This window comes from Myotis lucifugus, unplaced genomic scaffold, assembly GCF_000147115.1.
Source record: "Myotis lucifugus unplaced genomic scaffold, Myoluc2.0 scaffold_522, whole genome shotgun sequence".
Taxonomy (NCBI): Eukaryota; Metazoa; Chordata; class Mammalia; order Chiroptera; family Vespertilionidae; genus Myotis; species Myotis lucifugus.
In genome coordinates, this window is record NW_005871570.1 from 140,666 (window position 1) to 157,535 (window position 16,870).

The window sequence follows — 16,870 nt, forward strand, 5'->3', positions numbered from 1 at the left end:
GCTTGGTAACCTGCTAGACAGAGACATAGAAGGGGCACTGAAGTTGGGAGAGAAGGTGTTGAATGTAGGTTTGGACACAGAAGTTCATGAGGGAGGGGGCCATCCAAGAAGAGATGCCTGGGAAAGTAGTTTAATTCTCTGGACCTCAGAGCCCAGGGGAAACATCGGGGCTGGACACCTACATCCGGGCATCTCGGTCATAGAGAAGCAGTAAGAATGAGCGAAAATCGCCAACGCTGCTCTGTCTGTGGAGACACGTGAACACCCTCACCTTACACAACAGGAGAGAAAGGGAGGCCTAAGGACGTGCTGTGCTGCACCCGGTCATCCAGGTGGCCAGGCTTTTCCTTGCATGAAAACTCCTTCCCTTCAGATCTTTCAAAGTGTAGAACAAGGCTATAGCCACAGCAAGGTGGTGATGATGATGATGATAGCAATGATAACAATAGCAAACAGCACCACAGCACTTACCCAGTAAGGACCCTGCTTTAAACCTCTACATATTAACCAGACTCGCCTGCACAACCATCCTCCGAGTGGAGGCTGCTACTGCCGTTGTGAAGGGGAGGAGACAGGGACACAGTGTTATTTGGAGTTTGCCCACGTCCCTAGAGCTGGTAACAGGCGGGAGGTGACCCTGCCAGTCCGCCTTCAGAATCTGCTCACCTGTGAACTCTGCCCCCGCTGTGTGAGCAGCCACTTGGAGGCTGGAGGAGTATCCTGGGGCCGACGAAACCAAGTATGAGTGGGTGGCTGAAATAACAGAAGTGGATTGTCTCACAGTTCGAGTCTGGACATCTGAAGTCAAGGTGTCAGCAGGGTTGGTTCCTTTAAAAAGTATTTTTATTCGTTTCAGAGAGGAAGGGAGAGAGAGATAGAAACATCAAAGATGAGAGAGAATCATTGGTCGCTGCCTCCTGCACACCCGCTACTGGGGATCGAGCCTGAGATCTGGGCCTGTGCCCTGAACTGGAATCAAACCTCAATTTCCTGGTTCATAGGTCGACGCTCAACCACTGAGCCACACCGGCTGGGCAGGGTTGGTTCCTTTTTTTTAAAAATATATGTTATTGATTTTTTACAGAGAGGAAGGGAGAGAGATAGAGAATTAGAAACATCGATGAGAGAGAAACATCAATCAGCTGCCTCCTGCACACCTCCTACTGGGGATGTGCCTGCAACCAAGGTACATGCCCTTGACCGGAATCGAACCTGAGACCTTTCGGTCTGCAGGCCGACGCTCTATCCACCGAGCCAAACCGGCTATGGCAGGGTTGGTTCCTTTTGAGGGCCGTGAGAGAGCATCTGTTCCAGGTTCCTCACCCCCTCCACCCCCACTTCCCCAACACCACTTCTCATGGTTGCTGGCCATCCTTGGCATTCCTTGGCTTGTAGACGCATTGCCCTGATGTCTGCCTTCGTCTTCACGTGATATTCTCCCTGTGTGCTCGTCTGTGTCCAAATTTCCTTTCTTAAAAATAAGGACACTAGTCATATCAGAGTAGGGCCCATTCTATATCCAATCTGACCTCACCTGAACTAAATGGTATCTTCTATACTCTCTTCCCAAATAAGGTCACATTCTGAAGTACTGGGAGTTAGTACTTTAACATGAATTTGGGGGTGGGAGGGGGAGACACAATTCAGCCTGTAAGAGGTGGTGTCCCTGTGAGCTGTGAAAGGCCATTCAGAACCCAGCTGTGCTCAGCATGAGAGGCACTGTGTCCTGCAGGGACTGACCCCCGTGCAATCCCACACAGGCTCACCCCGACCTTAGGCCCTTATCTCTGTCTCCAGCTCAGATGCCCTAGGGGCCAGGTGGCCAACAGAAATGAAAGCATGAGTGAACACAGGTCAGGGAGAAGACGGAGCGGAGGGGCCAGACGGCCGCCCCCGTCCGCGGGGAGCAGCGGTATCTGTGCCAGCTGGTGTTGCCAACAGGCCTGGGGACTGGGGCTGCCAGGTCTGTGACCTGCTTCTGGTGCGCCTCAGTGCATCTGAGAGTCAAGGACACAGAAATTGGTGTCCCTTTGATTTTTAAGTCAAGGTAAATTTATTTCAGCTTCTGAAGCGGAAAGGAACTTAGGTTAGTTTCCAGCAAGACTCTATGAGAAGAGGAAGCTGGAATTCAGCCAGCTTGCTCCTCTCCCTCCAGCTTATTATTTTGAAAATTTAAAAAAAACAACCCAGAAAAGTTGCAAGAACAGGATGGCGAATACCTAGATACAACAAATGTTTACATTTTGTCACACTTCTTTCTTTCTCCGCTTTTCTTGTTTTTCTTTCTTTCTTTTTCTTTTTTTGCTGAATGATTTGAGTTAGTTGGAGACTTTATGACACTTCACCCCTAAATACCTCAGCATATGGTTCATGAGAACATGGCCCGTGTGTATATCCCCAATGCAGGGGGTAGTCAGGAAATTGAACATTGATATAGTACTACTATACAATGTACGGTCCATATTTGAATTTACCCACTTACCCTTTATAGCTATTCCCCCACAAACCAATTTCCAGTCAAAGGCCAAGCATTGACGGTCAGATATTCTTAAGTCTCCTTTCATCTTCAACCGTTCACCCACCTTTTCTGTCTTTCCTGATATAAACATTTTTGAAAGGTGATTTTTGCAAGATGCCCTTGCATAGATTTGTCAGAGTTTTCTCCAGCACACTTTGATTGAGGCTGAACATTTTTGTCAAGACGTGGGTGAAGTTAGTGGGCACACGAGGCCCATTTTCTCTCTTCTTGATTGTGAGTTTGATCATTTGGTTAAGGTGGAGAACCCGGAGTTCTTCATTGCAAAGGTGCCTTTGCCTTTATAATGAACACACAATCTGGGAGACTGTGAATTTCTTGTTTCTCAGTATTTTTTACCCGATAGCGTTTGCGTTCACTGATAGGTCTCTGCCTGAAGCCATTATTGGTTGGTGGCTATGAAAGAGCGATTTTCCGGTTCCCTCATTTTTCTGTATTCATGAGTTGGCATTCCTCTGTAAAGAAAAGACTTTCCTGCCCCTTCCTTCCTTTTCCTAAACACAGCTTTAGTGCAGACTCATTTTTACTCATGACATTGTAATTTTGCTTCTAAATTATTTACTTTGATGCTCAGCTTGGCTCTGGCGTCCTTCTGACGCGTCCCTATTCGATTTTGAGCACTTGGCTCCGTAGGATGTTCAACTCCCACCGCCTTCCCCTGTCCTAGCCCCAACCCTCCATGTCTCTGGCCAGCCACCCTGCTTGCTTTAAGCTCTTTAAATCTGATATAGAGTGGCCCGGGCTTTGCATAGGCAGATTGAAAAAAAGGTCCATCAGCACCAAACGGAATGAAATTGACTGTTTAAACTGCACATCTTTTTTTAAAAATATATTTTATTGATTTTTTTTACAGAGAGGGAGAGGGATAGAGAGTTAGAAACATCTATCAACTGCCTCCTGCACATGTCCTACTGGGGATGTGCCTGCAACCCAAGAGTATCGAACCTTGAGTTCCGGAATCGAACCTGGGACCTTTCAGTCCTCAGGCTGACGCTCTATCCACTGAGCCAAACCAGTGCTGGCTAAACTACACATCTTAAAAAAGAAATAATGCAGCCAGCAGCTCTGGGCTGATGGATGATGCCCATGGACATGGATTAGGGAGCTGAGTTGCCTGCAAAGGTATTCTGTTGGAGCGGAGGGCGAGGGGCAGTCAGCTCCCCGCACAGGCCTTAGTCCAGCTAAATCCTTCCTAGACCAGGACGAGGGCAGTGGGGAGCCTCAGTTAGGGCAGCTGGAGTCCCTTCTGCCTCACAGAGGGGCGCAGTGGGGGCCTCGCCATGAGTCTTACTTTATTGGGCTCGTTTGGAAAAGGGTAATTTGTTTCTAAATTATTCATCAGGTTCCAGAGCAGCTGGTGGCTGGCCGCGTGGTGTGTGTGTTTTATGTAAATTTTAGTGGCTGGGGGAGCTGGCGACGAGAAGGCTCCAGGAGCCCCCCAAGTTCCCGGCCAGTCCAGAAGGGACCCGTCCGGCTTCTTCAGGAGTCGGACCTGCATCAGCCCGGACACCCGTGTCCTAAAAATGCCAGGAATTTGTGTTCATTTCCAGAACGATGCCTGTGAAGGCTGCCAATGGCAGTTCAGGAAGCTGAATTCTTCCAGGCAAAAGCTGTAGGAAGCACACATTGATTCTTTTAAAGGAAAGGGCTAATGCCAATGTTTTCTAAAAATCGATTTTCTCGATTTCAGAAGCAATGTGAGCTCCAAGCACCCCAGACACGTGCAACCGAGAGCCCTCTCGTGCCCGCCTGGAGAGAAGCCCCGACAGCCCCGTCTGCCCACTGGGTGGCTTTCTCCTACTTTAATGCGTGGGCTGTGAGATGTAACAAAGCCATCTTTGCAGGACACACGAGCATCTTGTAGAATGGGGTGGCTCCTGGTGATCACTTTAGCCTTGTGAAGAGTGGCAATTGCAAGGGCAGAGGAGAGTGGCTGGAGGGTCAGGCCTCAGTCGTACGTGGCTCTGGCACTGGCTGTGTGACTGGACAAGTCACCGACCTGTGGGCGCAGTTGTCCCGCCTGTAAACCGAGCGGGAAAAGAACAGGGCAGACGCTCTCTCTGCTGCTGCCTGTCAGTCTCGGGGGAGCTTCAACACAGAAGGACCCGCCCCGCAGGCTCTGATTTCATTGGTCTGCATGAAGCCTGGGAACTGGCATTTAATAAAAGCTCCCAAATGACTTCACTAGGCAGTCGGGGTTGGGGACCACTGAACTGGAAAAATCTCAAAATTTAAAGCTGATTTTTAAAACGAATACACTGACAATGGACTAAAAGAAAGATAAATATCCTATATTGATAAATCAAACGTCATGACCCGGATTGGGACCCGAGACAGCCTGGACTCAGAGCCAGCTGGCCTGCTCACTCGCTCTGTGACTCTGGGCAGGTCATTCGACTTCTCTGTGCTTCAGTTTTCTCGTCTGTGAAACGGAGCCCATGAGACCTGCCTATGGGTTGCTGTTGGTGTGAGGAGTAAGTGGGTCAGCGCCCACGGGACAGTCCCTGCCTCAGAGCCACAGGACGGCAGGGAGGGGTTGTCATCATCGCTCTCACGGATGCAGAGACCTCCCGGGCCCTCCCGGGTCCCTTCTGGCCTGCACGTGCTGCGGGTGACATTTGCGTCAATCCAGTTGGTTTAGAGAAGCTGAACGCGCCCTTTTGGAGCCTGAGCGTTTCTGTGAGAGCGTCTGGGAGGTGCTGTTTTCCTTTGCTCCACAGATGGGAAAAGGACAGCCTCCCCGCCGAGGCTGGTCGCACCGTAAATTCAGCAGCGCAGCCCTAAGGTGCGGAAGCCGGGGGAAGGGATGTAGGAGGAAGGCAAGCCGTGTGGACGTGGAGATCATCTCTCTCAGCCACGTTGCTGGGTCTCGCAGGTATAGTTCCTCATCCTCTCAGCAGGGCCCAGGCCGCCTCACCCGAGCCATCACGCCCACCCTTCACTAGAGGCCCTTGTCAGGGCGGTGTCCGCCCAGACACCCTGTTTCCTGTGAGACCCGGGCTATATCGTCCCCAGGAGGGGTGGTCCGTATTGGACAGCTGTGGGGGAGAGTGGACACGCGCGAGTCCATCCCCTGGTCTGAGTGCCCTTGACCGCTGTACCCAGTCTCTTTGTCCCACACGATTCATCTGCAAGGCAAGGGGGCTGGATTAAGGATGAGCTCATTCCAAGATTCTGTGTTTTGGGGCCACTGTCACCATGTTTGATTTATCAAGATAGGACTGCTATTTATTTTTCTTTTAATCCACTGTCAGTGTATTCATTTAAAAATTAGCTTCCTACTAAAAATTCCATGCTGTTTGGGCATATGTGTATGCAGATCGGTATACATATATTTGTCACATCTGATAAATTAAAAATTATTATGCTATATAATAAAAGGCTAATATGCAAATCAACCAAACGGTAGAACGACTAGTCCCCATGACACCCACTGACCACCAGGGGGCAGGCGCTCAACGAAGGAGCTGCCCCCTGGTGGTCAGTGCACTCCCACAGGGGGAATGCCGCTCAGCCAGAAGCCGGTGGTGGGAGCCTCTCTGCCTCCATGGCAGTCGGATATCCCTCGAGGGCTCCCGGACTGCGAGGAATTTTGTGTACAAATTTCGTGCACCAGGCCTCTAGTTAAAATACGAAGGGTTCTTCTGCGAAGCTCTCGTCCAAATTACACCTCTTCCCGGCACACACGCCACGCCCTTCTTTGGGCTCCATGCAGCAGAGGGAGAGCGCCAGTCTCTGCCAGGTGTTCAGCTCAGGGCTGGTTGACTCCAAAGGAGTGTGGTCACAAAACGGAGTGAAGGCATGAGCCGTGGGCACCAGCTGCTGCTCTAGTGACACTTTGGGGCTTTTAGGGGCGTGCAGGCGTCACTTAGCTGAACCTGGTGGTTGAATGAAGGGACAAGGGTGTGCATGAGGTCACAATACCGCCCACTCTGTCCCGCGATTTGGTCATCAACCCCTGCAAGGTGGCCCTTCCCTTTCTTTCAACAGGTCCTCCCTGAGGGTGAGCCATCTCTGTGCTAGGTGGTGTCAGGACAAAGGTGGCCGTGTCCAGGCCGGTTGGCAGCAGCTGGGCACCCTGACAGTTTTCTCCAGCAGGGAGCACTCCGGTGAGGCAACCGTGTGGTGACTGTTTCCAGGGTGAATTGGAAGCCTGTCTTTTGAATCTTCAGCCAGACCTTCGTGTTTAACCGCAGCTGCCTCCCTTGCTATGAAAACTCCTCATATGGTCCCACTTCAGTGTGTAAGCAGTCTCCATCGGACTGAACTGAGGATGGCCACAGCTGTCTCGCACAAGCGCGTCATCCCTGAGTGTCCTCAGCATCTCATGAGCATCTCTTGAGTCTCTGAATAGCCTGGTGGGAGCAGGACCTGTTATAGACGATGAACCAGAGGCCAAAGGGAGCTCAGTGGTCCCACTGACACAAGGCCCAGAGACCACCCTATGAAAGCTTCATTGATTTATTTAAAAAAATATATTTTATTGGTTTCAGAGAGGAAGGGAGAGGGAGAGAGAGAGAGAAACATTAATAACAAGAGAGAATCAGTACTCGGCTGCCTCCTGCACACTCCTACTGGGGATCGAGCCTGAAACCCGGGTATGTGCCCTGACCGGGAATTGAACTGTGACCTTCTGGTTCATAGGTCGATGCCCAACCACTGAACAACACTGGCAGGGCGAAGCTTCATTTATTTAAAAGCAAACCCAGTCTTCCTTCATCGGAAGTCTGTTGCTTTAATATTTTCTAATGACGACTAGGAGCTAATGAAATGGCATGCCTTTACACTGAGCTACCCCTAGGCACTCAGGGAGGAGCGGCAGCCTTCACTGAACCACAGTTCACATTTAAACAGAGGAACCTCAGAGTGGTTTGCCTGCACTGGGTTCCCCTAGGGAAGTGGTCTAGGCTCTTTGGCGCATCGGTGCAGTTCCCGCAGCGTGGCGCTAGGGGGCGCTGTCCAACAGAACTTTCCTGGATGGAGGCCATTGTTCTGGGTCTGTGGCACTGGAGCCCTTGCAATGTGGCCAGTGGGACTGAGGCGCTGAGCATTGAATTGTGTATAATTTTAATTAATTTAAATTTGAATGTAGAGAGCCACAGGATGTGTGTTGGAGAGCTCTAAGGCAGCGGTTCTCAACCTGTGGGTCGCGACCCCTTTGGGGGTCGACTGACCCTTTTACAGGGATCGCCTAAGACCATCGGAAAACACATATATAATTACATATTGTTTTTGTGATTCATCACTATGCTTTAATTATGTTCAATTTGTAACAATGAAATTGGGGGTCACCACAACATGAGGAACTGTATTAAAGGGTCGCCGCATTAGGAAGGTTGAGAACCACTGCTCTAAGGCGTGGCTGTAACAAATCAAATTGGCTTTTCTTCTCTCCTTCCTTCTCTTTCCACCCCCTTTCATTTCCTGCTCACCCTGGCCCCCCCACCCCCCCCCGCCTTTCTCTCCCCCACTCCACCAGGGCTGCCCCCAGCCTTTCTCTCCCCCACTCCACCAGGGCTGTCCCCCAGCCTTTCTCTCCCCCACTCCAGGAGGACTGGACAAAATAGGAGGGCGGAGAGGACTAAGGAAGGTGGCCCTGAAAAGCCGAGGAAAGAGCAGTTGCTACATGGGAAGTGAATTCCTGGGTGGGGACTGGGTGGCCCTGGAGTGAAGGCTTGGCACCGAGTACCTTCCCGAGTGACCCTTCCTCTATCCGTCCTCGTTTCCTGTGGACGCTGAGCTCTCGGCAGGTGGGGACACGGAAGCGAGAACCAAAGGTCCATCTCTGGTCTTGTCCAGCAGTAGCTGCTCACCAAGCATTTATTTTTAATATTTCTTAAGATTTGTATTGATTTCAGAGAGGAAGGGAGAGGGAGAGAGAGAGAGAAACATCAATGATGAGAGAGAATCATTGATGGACTGCCTCCTGCATGCCCCACACTGGGGACTGAGGCCACAACCCGAGCATGTGCCCTGACCGGGAATGGAACCGTGACCTCCTGGTTCATAGGTCGATGCTCAACCACTGAGCCACACCTGCCGGGCTCACTAAATATTTCTTGACTAAATAAAGGCGGTCGGAGCAGGAGGATCATTCTTCCAATCGGGTGCTGTTGTCCAGCGCAATCTCACCTATGTCTCCGCGTGGGAGAGGTGCTCAGTGTTACTAAGCAGGTGTCCATTGGCGGCAGCAGGATTGTAGCCAAAGATGCTGTCAAGGGCTTGATAACTCGCACTCACAAGGGAAGTGCCCATGGCATCTCAGGGCAGCGGGCAGGGTGGCTGTCACAGTACTGGAAACGTAACCAAGCATCCAGTGTGGCAGAACCAGGGTGTCATGCCCAGACGGGCCAGCATCACTAAATGTGTGTTTTTCTCTCTTTCTAGGTGCCTCGTTGCCTACCTGGGCCCTGGCCCTACTTGTAGTGTCATTCTTGTTGCTTTTCATCCTGATCATTTTTCTGATTGTAATCTTCTACTTCTGTGTCTCCCGGAGAGAGAAAACAGGTAACTTCTTTGTTCCTATGGATTTGTACATATTTTTAACTCTTGGTACCTACAATTGAAGTTCATGAGCGCCTCAGCTCTTCCCCAAAGTACACTGGCTTTTGGAGCTGTGAAAGGAGCTGTGTGAAATCGGCAGCGGGGGACGCACGTTCTTAAGGAAGGAAGCCATTCCTTGGGGGCCGGGTGCATGGGGACAGGTCTTCCCATCTTTGCGAAGGTGATGAGGTGGCACCTTTCTCACCAAAGACACTGACTGATTTGTGTGCGTATCTGCAAGGATATAAGGCTACTGTGCTGTGTCATTTTTTAAAAAAAAATCTAGAATAATACCTACCTATCCCAGCACTGATTAGTCCTAAATTGTCTTTTTTGTAGAATTCCAAGTCTTCCTTTGTAGGTGAATGTTGACATAGTGGTAGAAAGAACAATCAAAAGGCCTCCTGTTAACTGAAATAGTACAAATAAAACTAATGAAAATCATTACACATTTCTTCTGAGTGGGGTCTTCAGAGCTACCCCAAGATCCATGGAAGCAGTGGCCTTGTTTGGGGGTCGGACTCCACACTGGGGTGGGCTTGTGACGTCAGAAATCACAGAGCCTTTGGCATGCGGACGGCTCAGGACTTTCCAAGTGCTCAATGGGTCTCCATCCTTATCCTTGTCTCCAAAAACCTTCACCTACTTTTATTTGAGTATTTTCTACAATTAAGTCATTTTTCTTTCTTTCTTTTATTTTGTAATATATTTATTTTTGTCGATAGTATTACAGATATTTCCCATTTCCCCCTCCTCTACCCAGCAGCCCCTACCCACACCCCCAGGTCTTCAGTACCCTATTGCCCATGTCCACGGGCCATGCATGTACATCCCTTCTCGTTCCCCCAACCCCACAGTGAGAAAGTCATTTTTCTTAAAATCAGAATTTTGATGTTAGGCTCCATGTTGGTTTAATTGCGTTTTTAATTTTATGAACACTGCCCGCCATTCGGCGAGTGCTTTTTGGGGGTGTGCCAGGCACCGTGATAGTCCATAAAGAGCGTGGTCCAGCCTTAGCCTCACGGTCTAGCCTTCGCTCTCGCCTGGAGTTGGTTTGTGATTGGGGCATTGACTTTGTGATGTAACTTTATTCCCGAGGAAACAAAGTGAAAATTCCTGAACTCCCGTTGGCCCAGTTTGGATGGGAGCTTGTTTTTACCTGGGAGTCACAGAGGGACAAGTCAAATAAAATAGACTGGGATTTAAATGGAAGCTACGGGGGGACTTGCCCTTTAATTCAGAGCTCACCAGGGTTATTCAGTGCTGTGGGACGGCTCCTCCCCCCACCAGCCGTGGCAGAGTCACAGAACATCCTGGTTGCTTTGATCCTGCTTCCTACAGTCTTTTTTCTGCTCCCCGCCACCCTAGGAAGAAGGTTTGGGGTGCTGGTGGCCCCCAGAGCATATGCAGAACCACGATTCTCTGGCTCTTAGCTTCCTCATTTGCAAAATGGGAATAAGTCTTATCCTACAGGGTAGTTGTGAGAATCAAAGAAACGAACATATTACACGTTTCTGTGATTCATCCTGGAATTTATCTTTTATTTGACTCTGAGATGATAAACCCGTGTAAGAGTGAGATGTTCCTATTCCCCTGGGAGCTGAGGGCCTGTGACAACCTCCTCACCAGGCCCGCCCGCTCGGGTGTAACTCACCAGGGACACGACGCCTCACCTGGATGTAGACGTAAGGGATCCAGCCGAGTCCTGGACTTCCCGTGGCAGTCATTTCCGCGCTTGCAAATAGTAAACATCACGTTTTCTTAAAAGTATTTCTGGCGTTCTGCTTGGCCGGTGCCTGGAGAACTCTCAGTTCTGACTGGTTCCCTGGGGGCTGACTGAGGACCACACTCAGCTGGCCTGGAGGCGTGTGGTCACAGCCTCTAGCAGAGGGGCTGAGTGCCGGGTGCCCCGGGAACGCCAGCGGTGCTCCCTCAGGACCAGGCCACCTCTCTCCTTCAAACACGATTGCTTCTGAGGTTCAGTGTGGGCTGTGAATCAGCAGGTGTTGTTAGAACTGAAAAAAAGTGAGAACATCATCTAAACAATAAGGCAAATGAATGCTTTTAGATCTCCTGAAGCGTCCTGAATAGAAGGTGGAGGCAGGGAAGCAGAGCTGTGGAGGACACGGGCCTCAGAGACCGACGGTGGGGGCTGGTGTGTGGCCCTGTCACTTCCCATTTTCAAGTTCTTGATTTCCTCCCGCCCAGAAGCCCATTGAGTAAACACATTAGCAATTTAAACAGCCTTTTTTTGGGGGAGGGACAAACACAACTGTATGAATTGATACCATTGATACATATTAATTGAAACCATTTCTTAGATCTACAGAAATACAGTGCTTAAGCAGTATAATGCCTTCTCTGCTAAAAATATGGTAATGCTAATATAGTGATGTCTAGTCTGTTAAAAATATGATTGCATTAACACCTACTTCTTACGTTGTTGTGATGATTAGATGAGACAATGCCTTGCACAGGCTGGCAGTGTGCGGGCACCCATTGGGTCCTGCGTGAATGGCAGCAGGCGTGGAACGCAGGGCAGCCCTGCCTGCAGGCCCAACGCTGTCTTTATCATCTTGCTAGTCAACTGCAATAGTCACTAAGCACTTAGTAGGTCCCTGCCATGTTTCAGGCACTCAGGGGTTATTAATATTTATGATCGCGAGGAATGAGTTCTACTTTCCTTATGCGTAGAAGCCATTTGATCATTCTGGGTTGGGGAACTTAAGACCTACTGGGTCACCTGTTCAGTAATGTGTTAAAATCAGGGGAGTCTATAAAAAGTGATGAGATTTTATTTTCAGAATTACTGTCCTGATTTTGCTAATATAATTTCATGGTTTTTTTTGTTTGTTTTCAGAATCCAGTTCTCTAAGGTAAGTTTGAAATAACATCTACTTTCTTAAAACAAAACCAAATGAAAAACAACCGAACAGCAACACCACACACTCAAACACACACACACACACACACACACACACACACCCACACACACACACACACCCACACTCCGCGTAACTGAAGGATTTTAGGACTCTGCTATTCAAAAGTAAGTACTGAAAACGGACAACTCTGACAAGCCCCCATGCCACCATAGACGCCAATGGCGACATGAAGGGTGGAATGCACCAGGTGGGTTGCGTGCGGTCCGCTTTTCCTGGCTCTCAGGAGATTGGAGGTTTTCTGCTTGGTGTCTGGCATTTGCAGCTCTTTCCACAAGAGGACACTGTGCACCATGACTCTTGTCCCTCCTGCTTTGAGCCAAGGCTCGGGACTCGAGGACCGTCGCAAGGATGTTGGACAGCCAGGCTGAGGTCTCGCGGGGTGGGTCAGGGCACATGAACCTGGCCAGGCAGACATCACAGTAGGTTCACTGCTGTATGTTGGAGAGGGCGGGGACTGGAAAGGTCCTGCCCTTCCTGCAGTGGCCGGAGGAGCTGCGAGCACTGTGAAGGCAGCCGTCCTGTGGGACTCGGTGGCAGAGATGTACTGCTGTCTGCTTCACTAGGCGCCTATGGGTGGCCACCTGTGCTGTTTGCAGTTCTTGCCACTGTGACTGGCTCACGAGTGAGCATGCTTTCAAGTAAACCTTGGCATGTATCCTACACTATTTCCCTATAATAAATTCTGACTGGTCAAGCATGACTATTTACAAATCTTTGGATTTCCATTGCCCAACTTCCTGTCCCCTGGAAGCGGCACCGATTTCTGCTCTATTTTAGAGGCTGCTTTTTGCTTTATTTTAGAGGCTGCCTTTTTATTTTAGAGGCTGCATGCTTTTCCTATAAAGAGTCAGGGAGTAAGTACTTCTGCTTATGTAGGCCGCATGCTCTCTATCACAGCTACTCAACTCTGCTGTTGTAATATGAAAGCAGCTGTAGACAGAAGGTAAGCAGACAGATATGATGTGGCGTGTTTTAATAAAACCTTATTTATAAACACAGGTGGTGGGCCAGATTTGGCCTGAGGGTTGTAGCTTGCCAACCTGCTTTATTTGGTCACTGGTATCTGAGGGTTGAGAACTGACTTGGGAGTGGGGTCCATGGGCCCCGTGTGGGTGGCTGTGAGTGTCCATGCTGAGGCTCACCACCCCAGAGCCAGGGCTGAGCTGCGGCTTGTGCTAAGTTCAGTGTGTGAGAATGCTCTGGGCGGAGCAGTGCGAACTAAACATCCATCGCTGACTAACGTTTGTTTTTTTTAAATGGTCTAATTCTAGGAAAGCTGCAGATGTGGAGACAAACCAAGAAACTTTTGAGCCAAAGTTAAAAGGTGGAAATGAGAACTATGGCTACAATGCAGGTGAGCCGAGAACCGTGCGAGAGGGCGGGGAGGATGTCCACAGATGCAACCCGAGTCTGAAGTCTTTTTGAGCATCTCGATATCTTGCCTTGAGAGGATACACTCCCAGTGGGGCCACTTCCCGGAAAGCAAGGTCACTAATAAGAGGCGGGCGTAGGATTTGAACCCAGATCCTTTTGTAAGGCAGACAAATTTCTCCTTAGCAGTTGGGGAGGGAGGCCTGGCCCTAAAAAGTTGTCTGGCAAAATAAATTCCACAGAAAGATTTTAAGTTCATCAAGTCTTGCTGAGAGGCCTGAGAAAACATCCCCTCCCCTAACAACGCCGCCCCCCCCGTCCCCCCCGCCCGACTAAAATTTGGACTTAATTCTCAGCAGCCCCATTCTTTTCTTTCTGCCGAGGCTGCCTCCCATGGACATTCCGAATGGCCTGCTTTGGATGTTAAAGACCTCCACAAAGCATTGACTATGTCCTTTGATAATCTGACCCCAGCTTCTTGCAGTATTTCCTGTGGGAGAATATTCATTCATCAGTATTTTGCGCCATGAATCTAGTAGCTTGACTAGGATCATGGCCCAGACCAACCCTCTCGCTTCGTTTCCCCACCTGCCCTGTGTTTGTTTGTTTTCCTCGGTCAGCAGTTAAGGCTGTGGGTTCATCTTGCCCCTGGATGACACGAGTATGGCGAGAGAGGAATTGATTTTGAGCCTGTTTGCCATATTTTTATTTCCTTAGAAAACTTAAGTTCTAAAAGGATGTGACCTCCAGGGAACTTTAAAAACAGTCTGTGGCCGTAGCTGGTTTGGCTCAGGGACTAGAGCATCAGCCTGTGGACTGAAGGGTCCCGGGTTTGATTCCGGTCAAGGGCACGTACCTCAGTTGCAGGCTTGATCCCCAGCCCTGGTCGGGGTGTGTGCAGGAGGCAACCGATCGATGTGTCTCTCTCATAGGGATGTTTCTCTGTCTCTCCCCCTCCCTCCCACTCTCTCTAGAAAATCATGGAAAAATGTCCTCAGGTGAGGATTAACAAAAACAAACAAAGAAACAAACAAACAGAACAGCCTGTGTCTGGCTAAGGGTTATTTTGTGCCAGGGGTGCTGTATTACACACAACTGCATTTCTCCGTAAATCGGAATTGTTAGCCTGTGCAGCTTGGCTTTGTCGCGTGTCACTCTAAAGCCATCCTTCCGTTGCAGAGTCGGCTTCCTCCCCTGCCAAGTCCCCTGGCCCCAGCCTTCCTGCGCAGCAGAGCAGCAGGCAGCCGCAGCAGGCGACGAAGCAGGCGACGAAGCAGGTGACGAAGCAGGTGACGAAGCAGGCGACGAAGCCGGTAACGAAGACCTTTCTACCTTTTTTTTCCATTTAAAAATTCTCACCTTTTGGTTTTAGGTCAGGGTGGGGAGCCTATCTCCTGCCAAGGGCCATGTGGATATTTATAGCATCATTTGAGGGCCACACAAAATTATCAAATGAGCCTGCTACATTTGGTCAAACATTTAATTAATTCACCCTGAATGCCTTGGCAGGGCCAGACCAAATGATTTCTTGGGCTTTGTATGGCCCGCGGGCTGGATGTTCCCCACCCCTGTTTTAGGTAAACAATGAGAGAACACGGCCTTTACTCACCTCCAGGTCCACTACCATCCTGGAGGGAACGGGGCCAGGACATGTGGCCTTGCTTGTCCCTTGCAGTGGGTTTGGGGAGGAAAGACCAGAAGTTTAAGCGGGCTTGTAGATCTTGGGGTGTCTGTTGGACATCCCCCGAGAGATGCTGCGTGTGCAGCAGGGTGCACAGCCTGGACTCCCTGGGAGAGGCATGTGTGTTGGTATTGCTGGTTTGAGGGCAATTCTGATGGGTGCCATCCTTCTAAAGGATGTTAACGTCAAGAAAACAGTCGCTTTGGGATCGTGAGAACACAGTATGTTAATTTTCGGACAGAGTCAGCGTCGGTTGGCACACATGAATGACAGTTTATATGCAGAAAATACAGTTCTTTTTATCCAAAATCATACTAGGCAGAATAGAAGTCACAGAACCATTTCTGACCCGTAGAAATACAACCTTAAATGAGAAGCATATTTTTACGACCCTGCGATGGTGTCCCCAGTAAGAATGGATGTTCTCCCCTTTTGGCTGCTGGGAAAGCCGGCCTCACAGACGGGTTTCCACCAGCGCCGCACCAGGGGTGCTGGCCCTGCTCTCTGGAGTTGCTGCCTTCACTTGCTTGGCATAGACACACATTGAGTTCCCAGCAGCATTGAGTTCTCCGCAGCTCCGGCTGTAACAGTCCTTCCTGCAGTTGGGGTGCAGCTCAATCCATACATCTTGCCAGGGCAGGGCTGTGTCTCACAGGCCTTCGGGCCAGGGGAGCTCTGACAGATGCTCACCGCCTATCAGGAGGGCCCAGGCAATGCTTTAGCGGCAGCGACGGCAGCCAGGCGGGAAGACGTATGTGGGGTCTGCGGCACAGAGGAGCCGTGGCTACGTGACAGATCGTGAGCTCAGGCCACTTCCTCAGGCCGGTGCCAGCAAGATGGAGAGATGCCGGGCTTCTCATCAAGGCTGCTCTCTTGATGGTTTAATCTGGTGCTGGGAGGGACGGCTGCGGAGGTGCGGGGGTCCCCTTTCGAAGGGCCAGCCTCTTGACTGTGAAGAATGTTGCCTGTCAACTCCCACGCCTGGACCTGAGTGGGGGTCATGGGGTGATGAAGGGGGTCCCCCACCCAGCGCCAAGCACGGTCACCCCAGAAGACGTTCAAGCCCACCATTGCTTCCGTGGCTTTTCCGTAGTTACCTTTTGTCGCGTGTCTTTCCACCAGGCCAGCCAGAGTGCGGGGGTCTGGGTGGGGGCTGGGAGGCGGGGAGGAGATTCAGAAGAGGGTCCGATCCGAGGGTCCCTCTGAAATATAGATGAGGACAAGGGGGAACCCTAGATGCCTTTGGAAACAGGAATGGAGGGTGACGTTTCGGAACTCTGGATGCCTCTTAAGCTTAAGTGTTGTTTTGAAGATGCACAGAGAGAGAAATTCAAGAAGTTTCTGCTACTTGGACATGCAACCAGCTAAATAATCTATCGGTGGAAACAGAACAGTGGCCTCCGTGCTGGCCCAGAGGGCTGGGGACACCCCGTGTTTCCTAAAGTGTTTGCGAGGCTTATTCGTGGGGAGCCATGCGTGTCGGCCCAGAGCGCTGGGTCCTGAAGGAACAGACAGGATGCAAGGAAGGGGAGCTGGTTTGCCTGGCTGGAAACTTCTGGAGGGCATTTAAATAGCTGGATTTTCCTGCTTAGAGTCAGGGACTCGGGACAGGCAGCTCTGAAGAGGCCCATGTTTGATTGCTAACCACAGGGTGCCTTTGCTGGATGGGCCCAGGTGCTGTGTGCAGGTGCCCTTTGGAGAACTTGGACTTGAGATGTACCATGGACTGTGTTTCTCCTGAGGCACTTACAGGAAAGGGCCAGGCCTAGGAGCATGCCAGCTCCCTCTGTGCCC

The 16,870-nt window shown here is 50.4% G+C and overlaps 1 protein-coding gene across 1 annotated transcript in view; it reads left to right on the forward strand.

Moving 5' to 3' along the window:
- The window catches only part of IGSF5 (immunoglobulin superfamily member 5), a 22,764-nt gene that overhangs the window by 1,205 nt on the left and 4,689 nt on the right, over nucleotides 1–16,870 (forward strand). Inside the window, exons 3-6 of the mRNA XM_023745197.1 lie at nucleotides 8,924–9,043; nucleotides 11,940–11,955; nucleotides 13,296–13,378; nucleotides 14,575–14,708. Of these exons, the coding sequence (XP_023600965.1) occupies nucleotides 8,924–9,043; nucleotides 11,940–11,955; nucleotides 13,296–13,378; nucleotides 14,575–14,708 (353 nt within the window). The remainder of the gene's footprint in view (nucleotides 1–8,923; nucleotides 9,044–11,939; nucleotides 11,956–13,295; nucleotides 13,379–14,574; nucleotides 14,709–16,870) is intronic.